The 13090-nt window shown below is 42.2% G+C and overlaps 1 protein-coding gene across 1 annotated transcript in view; it reads left to right on the top strand.

The window, feature by feature from the left end:
* Nucleotides 1-12777, top strand: part of SNTB1 (syntrophin beta 1) — a 111645-nt gene extending 98868 nt beyond the window's left edge. Inside the window, exons 5-7 of the mRNA XM_015617141.3 lie at nucleotides 5736-5932; nucleotides 7416-7606; nucleotides 9326-12777. Of these exons, the coding sequence (XP_015472627.1) occupies nucleotides 5736-5932; nucleotides 7416-7606; nucleotides 9326-9418 (481 nt within the window). The 3' untranslated portion in view covers nucleotides 9419-12777. The remainder of the gene's footprint in view (nucleotides 1-5735; nucleotides 5933-7415; nucleotides 7607-9325) is intronic.
* The last annotated feature ends 313 nt before the right edge of the window (nucleotides 12778-13090 follow it).

Below are 13090 nucleotides of genomic sequence, written 5' to 3'. Positions count from 1 at the left end.
CCATTTTCAATGAGTTCTCATTCAGAAGGGCTGGTTGCCCCAGCCAGAAGCAGTGTGTCTCTTACTGCACTCTCATTAGTTTACTTTTGTTCTCTGTCTCTCCCCAAATGAACTGACGCTTTGCTACTAAGTCATTATATTAAAAAAATAAAAATTGACCTCACTGATTTACGCTGATGACTGGTTGTCCCAGTCTAACTGTGTGTGATGGGGCTTTCAGACTTGCTGGGAAGCCACCATCTGACTCCCCCTTTGTTGCCCTAGCACGGGGTGGGAGGCACCAGCTGTGCAGCTTGCAGCCTGCTGCATGGTGTGGTGCTGGATGTTGACATTTCTAGGTGACAAGTCCCAGTGAAAGCTGGGTGAGGTGTTGCAGCCTGTGTCCAGCTGTGTCACTACGCCTTAGAGTTTGAGAAGCAATAGCACTCCAGCAGAAGGTGATGCATTTCCTCCCCTTTTTTGGGGAGGGTTCATTTTTCCATGAGCTCAAATCCTCCTTAAAGTGACTGGGTACTTGTAGTGCAGCCTACCCCTTCCTGGCCATGTGTTGTTATGTGTAAAGACAACGCCTTGCTGAGTATTGCCAGCTCCCATCATCAGTGAGACCAATTTAATCATCAAACAATCTAAGGCTACATTGGGGCCTGCTACCTAATTATTTTTTCTCAAGAGGTCACACTGGATAGCAGACAGACTTGCCTTGGATGGGGATGGTCATCTCCTTGTCTGATGGGATACTTTCCTGAGTGGAAAAACATTGGTCTTCATGCTGGAGGGGAATGAGAGGTTGCACAGCACGTGTGTCAGGCTGCTGAAGGGTCTTTAGATACTGGGAAGAAAGCAAGCCAGCATGGTCTGTAAGAAAGCCAGGGTGCAGTTCAGAAAGGACAGGTGCAAAGTTCAGTGCTGGGGAATAATCACCTCTGCTATTTTGGGGTGGAATGTGAGCAATGAAGTAGTTGCTTTACCAGGAAGCACCTGAGCACTGTGCTAACATTGCTTGAATCTAAGGTGCTGTGTTTTTAAGAGGGGAAAATTAAAACAATTGTCTTGGGTTGTAGCAGAAATGTTGCATTTTGAGCAGATGTAGTAATCATATCTCTACAGCGAATGAGTAAAGCCTCAGGTGATACTCCATGTTCATGAGAGGCATGACACTTCCAAAAAGATGCAGTTAACTGTGGAAGGTCTAGAAGAAAGCAATGCAAATATATAATGTAGAAACACTATCAGGAGGGGAATACTTAAGAAACTTTAGTAGCTTAACTTAGAGAAGTCCATGTAAAACATGTCAATAGTTTTCAGATATGAAGATAAGACACAAGGAGTGTGTATCTTTTCTAGATCCCTCCTGAACTCAACAGGACATAGCTGACTGCACTTGTGGCAGGGAATTGGTGAGGTTTAGATTCTCTGGGAAAGGTGAGGGGACATGGAAGAATGGGTGACACACATCACAGTTAGCTCTGCTATGTGAAGGAGGATGTACTGGGTGACCTCCTGACAACCATTCCAGCCCTATTTCTGCAATTTCTTACTACTATCACTGAATGGAACACCCAGATAAAAAGACAGCAGCTATACAGAATTTGGTGTTCAGAATGGGAGTCACAATGTGATAAATACACATATACAGCAAATTCCATAAATGGACAGATTCCCTAAATCATTACACTTCCTGTTTTGGATGATTTTAATTAAAACCCTGCAGGGTCCTGCTTCTATGATCTGCCACACTGAGTTATAGCAAAAAAATACAGCAGATTTTCTGTTGGTATTGACTGCTGTGTTCATTCTCGGTCAGTGATTCCGCTCCTCGTGACGAGTTTTTTAATTCCCTCTGTGCATTGATCAGAGCAATTTAGAACTTTTCACCTGGAAAGTTTGCAGAGCACATGTTGTAATCTTAGCTGCTCCCATCTTTCAGATTTTTATGAGTCGTTGGGAAAACATTTTTGCTTAGCTAATGCATATTTGGAAAGCTGCTGAAACTGGAAAACTTCAGTGCCAGATACTGTACAGAGTCCTGCTTAATCTACCCAAGACATAATGAGCAGAGAAAATTGGAAAGTTGTAGAAGGATTACAGTCTTCTCACAGCAAAATTTCAACATGCCCTTCTTGTTTGTTGGTATGTTTGCTTACAACCTATGGATGTCATTAAGACCTAAAAATATTTTCCAGCTTTGCTTGGAATATAAATAATAGCGCAAATAAAACTGAGATCAGATTTAAGGCAGGGCAGCTGGCACGCAGCCCTGACTCCAAGGACCTTTTTGTCATAATCTCTGTTTCAGTGTTTCCTTATGCCTCAATAACACTGCCTCTCTCTAGCATGGGAATGGGGCTTAAGTAATTACATCTTATATTTTTGCAATCAAATTCCATTATCTATCATAGCTAGATATGAAAGGAGAAAAAAAAAAGCAGCCTATGTTGGGCTCTGATTAAAGATCAGGTAAGAAGCTTCTGTGAACAGCCAAGGTCTGAAACCAGAAAGTATTAAAGCAGTTTGATAGCTAATGACGTGGAAAACACGGGGAAGGAGTTTGGGCACTGATCAGTCATCCAGGCAAGTGGGCAGGGGAGAGGCAGAGAGCACTGGGTGCCCTGAGAGCCCCAGGAAGGTGTCTGAGGTGCTATGTGAATTCTCTGCTTGTCTCCCCAGGGAGGTGAGGGGGGCTGTGGGTGCCTCGGTGCAGATGAATTCAGAGATCGGTTTCCAAGGAGCCATTCCAGGGCAGGGTGAGTCAGGGTGCCACAGGAAAGGTCAGATGGCGGTGGTGTTCTAACCAGCAGAGCTGCACAAGTGTTGATGCACTTGTACGTGGTCTCTTCTCAGCTAAATCTCAAGGGAGCAGCTGAAGGCTTCCTTTGAATGTCAGTGCTGGTTTCACTGTCCTTTCTGAAGAGACCATTGGATCTGGCCGTGAATTGCTGAAACTCTTCCCATGGCATTAGGATGAGCCACAAGTCCCGGTGCATGTCATCCTGCACCAGCACTTCATGTTAGACCATTTCTTGCTGTCACACGTTTGCAAGAACAAGGTTAAAAAGGTCCCCGAAATATAGAGGGACAAGGGAGAATTGAGAGAGGATGAGAAGTGTGTCCGTGGCTCCCGGGGGATGCCAAGGGTTGCGTTTTCCATGCGCCGCGTTCCGTGCGAGCCCAGCCTTCTCCTGCCCTCTGGCGGCTGTGCCTGTGCCGGGAGCGGCGCTCGGGGCTGCGCTGACACAGATACCCCCGGAAACATCCGCGGGGCACAGCAACCTTCAAGGGCTTGGCTGAATAGCACCAGATCCGGGCCTGGGGTGCTTCTTCGGCTCTGGGGTGCAGCACACACCCCGCACACAGCCCCTCCCTGCAGTCAGGGTGATGGGAGGCAGGAGAGAAGGGAAGCCTTCTGTGAGCTGTCTGAGGCTGATTTTTGCCTTTTGAAGTATCTCTGTGTCTTTAGGATAAAACACCTTCTATTTAGATGAAATGGCCCACGTTAATGCAACTTTATTAAGGCATAGGAATCCTTTGATGTGTACCCAAGTACTGACAGCTGGTACATAAATGCTATCAAATGTCCTTCTGCATGTTTGTCTAGTTCCTGTTTAAGTGCATGACTTTCCAAAGCATGATCTGGAGTTGCTTGAAGGAACAGCATCTTTAAATAGTGAAACTGGATTTTTAATAATGAGGAGATAATGAGAAAAGGCAGGCAAGAATCAATATTCATGTTGGATATGTTCACATAACTTAATTTGTAAAGTACATCTTCATTCTATCCATATGCTGAAAAACCTACAATACACTGCTATGGATACAGCATGAAGGTGTGGGGGAGTGGGTGGTGGTGCTGTGTGTTTTGGAAGGAAATCAAACATTGGAACCATCTGTTTGTTATGTACTCAGGAACATAAGTAATAGAAAATTATTTTTAGTGCAGCTGATGAGCGCTGCATAAAGGAGATGACCCAGGAAAAAGGTGGATTAGTTCTATTTCTAATGACAAACTCAATGTGATTTTCCAGGCTGCTTTTCCACAGCCCCGTAGCCGAAGGCAGCATGAGAGCAGTGGCTGTGCCTGGGTGACCAGCCAGGGACAGACAGCAGCAAATGTCACTGGAGATTTCAGTTCCCTAATTCCTGCCTTAGTTATCAAGATGTAGCTTCCCTCAGAGTTTGCACCCTCTCACACCAAATCAAAGGGAATTAAAAATTTTGGGCTCTTTGTTTGCCACTCAGTCCCTGACTACAAAATCTCCTATAGTACAGATAGGAGGCTCTGAATATCAAAGCTGAGTGGGGCATTAACTCAGCCTTTCTAGAGAGAAAAAAAGCCCTTCTCATCCTGCCCAGGTACAAGGCAGAGCATCTCTGACCAGGATATTCTGTATCTCCCTTCCCAGAAGCTCTTGGGACCATAAAATCAAGGGGGATGCTCAAAAGCAAAAGAAAGTTCCCGTGAACTTGAGCATGAGCAAATCTTGCAAACCTTCTAGTGGGATATGAAAGAGGGGTGCATCTCTTTGCCACAATGTGCATCCCAAATGTCAGCACAGACTGTCAGGGAACTGGAGAAAATTTCAGATGCCCTGTGGCTGGTGTTTCAGTAATTGAAAAGCTAAAGTGTGCTTTTTCTTTCCTTTCTGCTTTTTTCTTTTCTACTAAAACATTCCTGTTTGGTGGCATACCCAAACAGTGTCAGCTAACAGGCAACTATTCTTGCTGATAAAAAACAATAATTTGAGGAGAAATTAGTATTCAGTAGATTAGTGTAATCTAATGTTTTTCTCCTGTAGCACAAGTGTTCTACTACCATGACACATACTTTATAGACTACTGTGAAGTATATTGTTTGCTTGTAGAAAGAAAAACAGAAGGCACAAGACAGAAATAAGCTTTTCAGACAAATTTCATTTTTTGATTGCCTCTCAGGGTTGGTCTCTGAATCTCAGAGTGATGAGCTCCCCATGATTATTGTTTTCAGATGAATCAGTATTGTGTCCTTGAGTGAATTCTGTGTTGACTGTCCATACTTTTAGAGGGGAAAAAAAACCAAAACATAAAAGGGCAGATTTAAGGAAGAATTAATTTTTATGAGGTATTGATTTTCTCACTCAAAAATATTCCCTGCAATTTTTGTTTGCCCACATGAATAAACCTTCCCTGGCCACAGGAGATCAGCTGTTGATGCTGGGCAAAAAAATGTTAATTGCAGACAAATATGAGAGAATTTCAGATTACAAGTAGTTGCAACATTTTGCATTTTACAGGTTCCTTATGGGAAAAGTAAGTACAAGACAGTACTTTTGCATCTACATATTTTACAGAGCTTCATACTTTAGTCAACACTATTTATCATTGAATTTGACAGCAGATGTTTAAGCTTTAGAGCAAATGCTGCTTCACAGTGGAAGTTGGATTCAGGTGCCTCTTCTGAGCCAGCACTTGTATCTGTGGACCAGATTCCATTACCACAGACCAGTCAGGAATTTCTCTCAGTTCCTCATCCAAAGGGATGTTTTGTTCAATTCATTAAGTAATTTTGGGACATCCATGTCATCACCTGAGTGTCCAGATGCTTCTGTGCTCGCTGCCTTGGACCGTCACTCTTCTGAGAGAAAACAGAGGAGATGTGAGTTCTCATGCTGCCAACCAGAGCAGAGCTGTGCTCAGGTGGGGATTTTGGTGCAGTGCACTGTTGTTAGAATTTCCTGATGTGTTTCCAAATCCAATTGCAGGTTGGTTCATTCTGGGCCAGGAAAAGGCTCACCGAAGTCAGGGGTGGATTTGTCTTTTGCAACCCGTACCGGTACAAGACAAGGGATTGAAACTCATCTGTTCAGGACTGAGACCAGTCGAGACCTCTCATTGTGGACAAGGAGTGTAGTGCAGGGCTGCCACAATTCTGCAGAGCTCATCACAGAAATCACCACATGTGAGTAACACCTGCAGCCCCACCATTCCCACACCTCCACACCCTCCCTGAGACACTCGTGGCAGTTCAAGTTCCTTCTGCTAGAGGTTATTTGTTTTATAAATATGCACGTTTATGATTCTACTTGTTTCAAATACTGTCAGGTTCTGAGCCAGTCCCACCTGCTATTGTACCTGTGTTCAGTGACACACTCATTGTCATGCTGATTTTTGGGTTTGTTTTCAGCATGTTGTTTCAGAAACAAATCTGTAGTCAGCCATGTAGGCCTTCATGTCACAGACAAGTGGCTTCCAGAAAAGACAGAAAAAGACACAGAAAAGAGCATTTTTCTCTCCTGCTAGCCTAGCAGGAGCTTCTCCTGCAGAGGGAGGAGGCAGAAGGGACCGGCAAATTCACAAGTATGAATTGGTCATTTATTCACCCAGCTCTACACACTAGAGTAAAAAAAACACAAACCAGTCTAATAACCACATTTTGATGGGTATTAATTCCCTTCCCTGAACATCAGGGTGTCACTTCTCAGTGCTTCTGTACATGCAAAATCAATTGCAATAAAAGTACTTGGCTGCAGATGCTCTGGAGTGAAGCCCTGTTTGGCCAGGTAGCTGCAAGCCTGGTGTGGCTCTGGGCTTTGAGGCTGGGCCTTTCTCTGGAGTGCCCCCAGGCTTTTTCCCCTGCTAGTCCTACAATTGGCAGGGCTGTTAATGTTGAATTTTATCTCCATTCATTTCATAAAAGTGTGAGAGCAGGAGCCAAAGCACAAATGCAGCCGTGCAGAAGGGCAGTTCTTGTTTCTCAAAGCTCAGGTAGAGCCACGTGGCTGTGTGTCAGCTGGCAGCCCCAGCCCCCACAGGGAGCTCAGGATGGCTGATGTGCAAACCAGCCAGAGAACTCAGTGGGAAGCAGCTGGAGAACAGGTCCATCTCCTCAGTACCGTGACAGAGATGCCATTCTTTCCAAAAGAAGGGCATCAGCCCCTTCTGTTATCACCGTGCCTTTATCCCACTGCCAAGGATCCTTCTTGGTAGAATTGTTCCAAGAAAGTGGTGGAATAGTAAATTTGGGATGTGAACTCCAAAACTCTTAATTCTTTAATTTGGATCATGGCCTCTTTCAGAGCTGAGTGGAAAATGCAGATTTTCTGCTGCAGGAGCTATTATATACAATTACCTGGGCCCTTTTTCAATTACCACGACACTAAGGAGGACTCAGGAGTGTCTTCATCTTTGTCAAAATACTTTAGGGAAATCCTTTACAGGTCCTAATTTTCTCATGTATTGTGTGCCATGTTCATTGATTCTGGCTGTGTCTGTCAGATGCAAGAAGAGTAGTTGTGACTTTGTCAAGGTTTGGAAGGAGGAAACACTGGTCTGAGCCTTCTTAAACTTCAGTACACTGTTTTTTGTCAGCATGTAGATGTATGATGCAACATGAAAAACTGTTTTTAAGACTGTGAGAAACTAAATTTGGATTTCTTCTCCAGCTTGCACATACAAAAGCCAGGAGTGCCGCTTGACCATCCATTATGAACATGGATTCTCCCTTACAACCGAACCACAAGATGGTGCCTTCTCCAAGATAATTGCACAATATCCCTACGAAAAACTGAAAATGTCCTCAGATGATGGGATAAGGATGCTGTATTTAGACTTTGGAGAAAAAGATGGAGAAATTGTAAGTACTGCATTTAGAAAAGGGATGCATGTTACCATCTCCTTGATTGTCCTAAAGGCTATGGGTGTGGAAAAGCACTAATTGAAGTTGGACTGGATGAGCCCTGCAGGCCCCTTCCAACTGAAATACTTTATTCCATTCTGTTCCATTCTAACAGTTGGCCAGTGCCAGGTTCCAGTACCAATATTTAGACACTTTTCTTTCTAGCACAGCATGATGATCAGGCTTTAGAGGCAATAAACTAAAAAGACAGTTAAAATTGTAAAACCATAAAAAGAGAGATGAAAGATTTGTCATAGTTAAGAACAAACTGTTAAGATGTTAAAATTCTTGTATATATCCATTTCACTTTTTTAAATAATTGAGGGTGAAAGAAAAATGAGACCTAATTAATTCCACTGTACACATAGGGACTTCATGTTTTGACAACAAGCTATGTTTTAGGTGTTTCTGAACACGTAGTTGCTGAAAAAAAAAGCTACAGATGTTGTGAAAGCTGTCTGCGTAGGCCTCTAAGCTGTCACAATGCCTAAAGATAAGGCACACATTCCAATGAGCAGTTTAAATCCATTAATTATGAATGTAAACATGGTCTTTCCTCACAGATTTTTTCAGCTGTTCCTAAACATGGTGGGTGCTGAATTCTAAACATCATCTTTGTTAACATATACTCTGCAAACTGCTCATTTTGGTCAGACTTCTGAAGAGAATTTCTTACTAGCTGTCAATAAACTTGATTCATGACTGCTGGAAAGGTGTTATGAACAAGTGCTTGAGATTGCTTAAAAAATCACCAGCAAGGGCATCAGCAAAAACCAGATTTAATATTTAGCAGCAGCATGACAGAGTTTGTTGGTATGATTCCCTCTAATGCCTACAGGACAATTAAGGCACACCAAGGAAACAAAGCAACAATAAAACCAGGCAATCAAAATCCAGGCAATCAAAATAGAAATGAACTCAGAACTATCTATGGGGCTTGTGTGTGTGTGTTAAGGTCTGCATATCAAAAGGATAGCAAAGGCAAGGATAAAAAGGTCTAAAAACTTAACAGCACTCACACTTTACAGTATTTAACTTATACCTCAAATGTAACATTTTTAGAAAGGAATGACACTTAACTTATACTTTACAATTTAGCAGAGGAATAACAACATTTAACCCAATTTATGACTTCAAAGTTGAAGTTAGCAAATAGGAGAGCACCCCTCAGCAGCATTTAACTTAGCTTACAGCTTATGACTTAACTTACTGAGAACTCTAAGGTTCTTAAACGTCTAAGAAATCAGCATTTCTCCCAGATTTGCTAAAGCAGGTGCATGCACACAGACAGAAAGAGTCAATGCTAGCAAGGTACCTGTGAAAAATTCCCCTCAGAGCTCAGGGAAGCACTCACTTTGGATGCTTTTGCCAGAAATGGCCAAAAAAGATGGGGTTGAGCCTCTTGGAAAGTGCTTGCAGCATCTGACTCAGTTTTCTGCTGCTCACCCAGGTGGATACAAGGCCAGAGGCACCAGGATCTCACCTGCTTCCAAGATGCTTACTACTTTTAGTAACCTAAGTTATTTGCAGCTGAATGCAATGGGAAAACAATATGGTGTAGAGAAGGGTTGTTATTAATAGAAGCCTGTTCAAAATACAAGACAGCAGTTTGAGTACTCAGTAAATGATTTCTTGTTTGAGCTATAATTCTCAGCTTAACTTTTTTTTTTCTTTCAGCAACTGGACCTTCATTCCTGTCCAAAACCAATTGTTTTCATCATTCATTCCTTCCTGTCAGCAAAGATCACAAGACTGGGCTTGGTGGCATAAGTGGGATCCATCTGTTTCTTCAAAGAGAGACAGGGTAACCACACTAATCTGAAGTACAGTCAAGAGCAGCAACCTGTCCCAGCTGGCAGCAGACACCAGCCTGGGACTCAGGACTGGGCATTGATCATTTCTGCAGTCCTCCAAGGCCCAGGTTTCATTTTGACCAGCTAAAGAGATGGCATGACAAGGAAGATGGTGGATTTCATTGTAAATAATGGGGATTTTAAAATCCCATATGAGACCGTAAAAGCGTGTAGTACCCTATATATAAAAGTTTCAGAATCATAAATTGTGCCTATTTCAATGTCTATACAAAGTAAAGGGCTATGCAGGCAAGAGCACTTGTTGGTTGTGATGCAAGCCAGGGTTGGTTGGGGAGAAATCCTCTGAAGATTGTCCCATCACCTGAAAGGTCCTTTCAGTTACAATCCCTGCACCTCTGTCAGAAGATTTTTCTTTTGGAGCACTGCCAGAACCTGTTGCATGAATACCCAGCAGAGCCTGCAAATACACAGCTTAGAGTTGGACTCTGAAGCAATCCAGCTGTGGTCAGGTAACAGCTGGAGGGCCCCTGCCTGGGGCAGTTTCACATGAAGCAGTAACCATGTCACCCACACTCCTCGTGATGGAGCCAAAGCAGGACCAGCCACAGGAATGGTAGTGAGAGGCTGTCAGGGGGCTCAGGCAGTAGCCACAGTCCTTTGTTAATGAACACAGGATACATTTTAATAGTGACTTCCCAGAATAGCTTAAGGAGCTTCAGCTATTTGGGAGCCCCAGCTCAGGTAGAAGCTACCTGAATCCATTTTGAGGCATGATTATGCTTCTGCCAGCATAGCTCTGTGGCAGTTTCCCAGTAGAAAGCCATACCAACATTCTGTCCTGCTGCCCCTACTGAGCCACCCCTTTTCTCAGACAAGGTTGGTTGTGTGGTCTTCATAGAAGAACTAACATAGGGAGGGAGAAAGACTTGATTTTATGAATTTTTGAAAAAAATTATTGAAGCAGCTCCACAACAGATAGAAACATGCCAGGGCAGAAAAATGAGCTGTACCCCTTGACATGGAACTGCTCCTGTGGGCATGACTTGGCAAGACCAAATTTCTTGCTGGGGAAATACAAGATGCTCATCTCCATGCCCACAGCTTACTGGTGACTGTGTTGCACCACAGCTTACTGCTGTGGCTCAAAACTTGATTCACTGAGTTTCAGCCTTATTCACAGCTACTTGAGCCACAAAAAGCAGGCAGGAACACTGACCTTCAGCCCCAGAGATGATACACACAGCTTGCACCTGGAAATAATAAACTGGCATCATGTGATCTGCTGGGAAAAGGAAGAGGCAAAACAGGGATGCCACTTATGTTGTTCTTCCTTTGTAGAAAGAACAGCTTCACACAGGGGTCTACTTTTAGAGTTATGCCCCAAATTCACACTTTGAAGGACAGGAAGTAATATACAGTAATGTACAGGCAGTAATATATTCAGTGTTGTTCACTATATATTCAGTGGATGTTCAGTTTTCATATTACAACATTTCTTTTATTCCTGAGAAAGCATATGGATTTCAGTTTTGCACCACTTGGCTGGCAAAGGGGAAATTAAAACACATTTTGGTTCCATGTTGTTTTTAAGCTAAGGTTGAGAGTTAAGCTAAGTCATGCTGTCTATTCACAGCATAAGAATATGGTGATTTCCACAGGTATCTTAATCATCAAAACCAATTAAAATATTAGGATGATAGGCTGAATTCATAAATACTGAAGATAATCACTGAAGAACAGCTCAGTGCCCCACTGGAAGAGCAGCCCCATTCCCAGCACCTCTCACCAGTCAAAGGCACACCAGGAAGGGAGCCACCCAGCTCTGCACTTTCATTTTATTGTCATGGTACTTGCACTTAAAAATTAATTCCTCATGTAAATTAACAAGGTAGGAGGTAACATGTTGTGTAACTTACCAGTAATTTCCAGATGGACGTTTTTCTGACCACTGCCATTCACACAGCTTTCTGTGGCAGTAACCTGGGACTCCTTGAGCTTGGAAGCTTCTAGGAGAGATGTGAGAAGCTGCGAGCAGTCGGTACGCAGGGGGACAGGACTCTGAGGAGGAGCTCATGTCACCTTACCAAGGAAACTCTTGTGTGAAATCTTTAAAAACCAGTTCAGAACATTTTTATGGCTGTTCCAAAGTATAACTTAAAAATTTGGAGACAGGCTCATATAAAAGTTCCGGAGGTTGAAGTGAAAACTTGCATTCTGGGGTGGGTAGGCTAAATACATATGTAAACTATACTGCACTATTTCCTTATTCCTTTTAACACTTACAAATCACTGGAATGCTACACCTAACATGTATGTGCATTGTAAATATTACAAATTCCTATATTAGTGCCAACAATTAAATTACAAAATGTAATCTAAGGTGCTCAGTACTATATGAAGTCTAAGTGAATAACTAAGCAGATGCAAAGAAAATTCATATTATATATATTTATAAAAAAAATAATGATAATTACAGATGCTATTTCTTCATTTTCAGATTTTGGACTGATTCATATTTGGATGAGATAGACAAATGAAATATGAACCCTACTCCACATTTATAAGAATATAGTGAATATTTATATTTTAGAGGAAAAGAATATATTTAATAAAGTCATTTATTGGATTTTTGTGAGGTGAGCTTACTTTGTATCCACACAAACTATCTGGAAGGCTGTCCTTTGGTTTTGGGCTGGGAGAAATACATTTAAACTTCAGTGCTTCTGTTACATGAGCAAACTGTTAATTGCATTGGTGGAATGACTTAAAAACTTAAAATAAAAAAAAAAAACAAACCAAACCTGAAATCCCACTGGGATGTTTCAGGGCAGGTCATTCAGACATCTCTGCTGAAGTTGCAATGCTTTCTTCTGTCGCTTATACTAGACTGGGTGGCAACACAAGACTTAGGAAGAAAAATAAGAAAAAAGCAAAAGCTTCTGCATTCAAGGACTGAGGCCAATATGTGCCTTTTTTCTCATACAAATGGTTATGGGAAAAGAGATTTATTTTTTTTTCTCCTTTGATTTAATGCTTAACTTAGTGGCCCAAAAAGAAAATCTAACTGTGGGAATTTAAGTCTTTTCTTTCAGTCTGACCCAAGTTATGACAGAACAGCCTCATGGAAAGCCTAAAACATGATATTCCAGATTTTCACAAAATAATGGCTATAAATGGAATGATCTTATCAGAAAATTTGTATAGCAGCTTCACCATGAGAAAGATTGGGACACATATTGGAGCAAAAATGTTACTGGAAAAATGTGCTCTGAAGTGTTTGTTAAAAAAAAAATAAATAAAGCTGATCTGATTGTATTCAGGGAATCATACTGGTGTTTTTAATAGTCCTGCCCTTCAGATGAAACCAAGCATCTCTCTTAAAGCACTTTGGAAATCAGAGCGAGATTCTTGACATGCTACCGAGCAAATCACCCTCACAAACACCATTAGAATTGATCCTTTGCAAATAACAAAACCAGTGCTTTCATTCTGCAGAATGTTAGAATCTCTTCCTCCCACAGCATATGGCAGCACACTCCATCCAGCCCTTTTGAAGGGGAGATTGATCTGATTTCCACCTGAAAGCATTCTCAGTGTCTTCTTACCCATGCTTAAATGTTAATTGGAG

This window comes from Parus major, chromosome 2 (assembly GCF_001522545.3).
Source record: "Parus major isolate Abel chromosome 2, Parus_major1.1, whole genome shotgun sequence".
Taxonomy (NCBI): Eukaryota; Metazoa; Chordata; class Aves; order Passeriformes; family Paridae; genus Parus; species Parus major.
The sequence above is the reverse complement of the archived record's forward strand: the minus strand, read 5'-3'. Positions and strand labels throughout refer to the sequence as shown.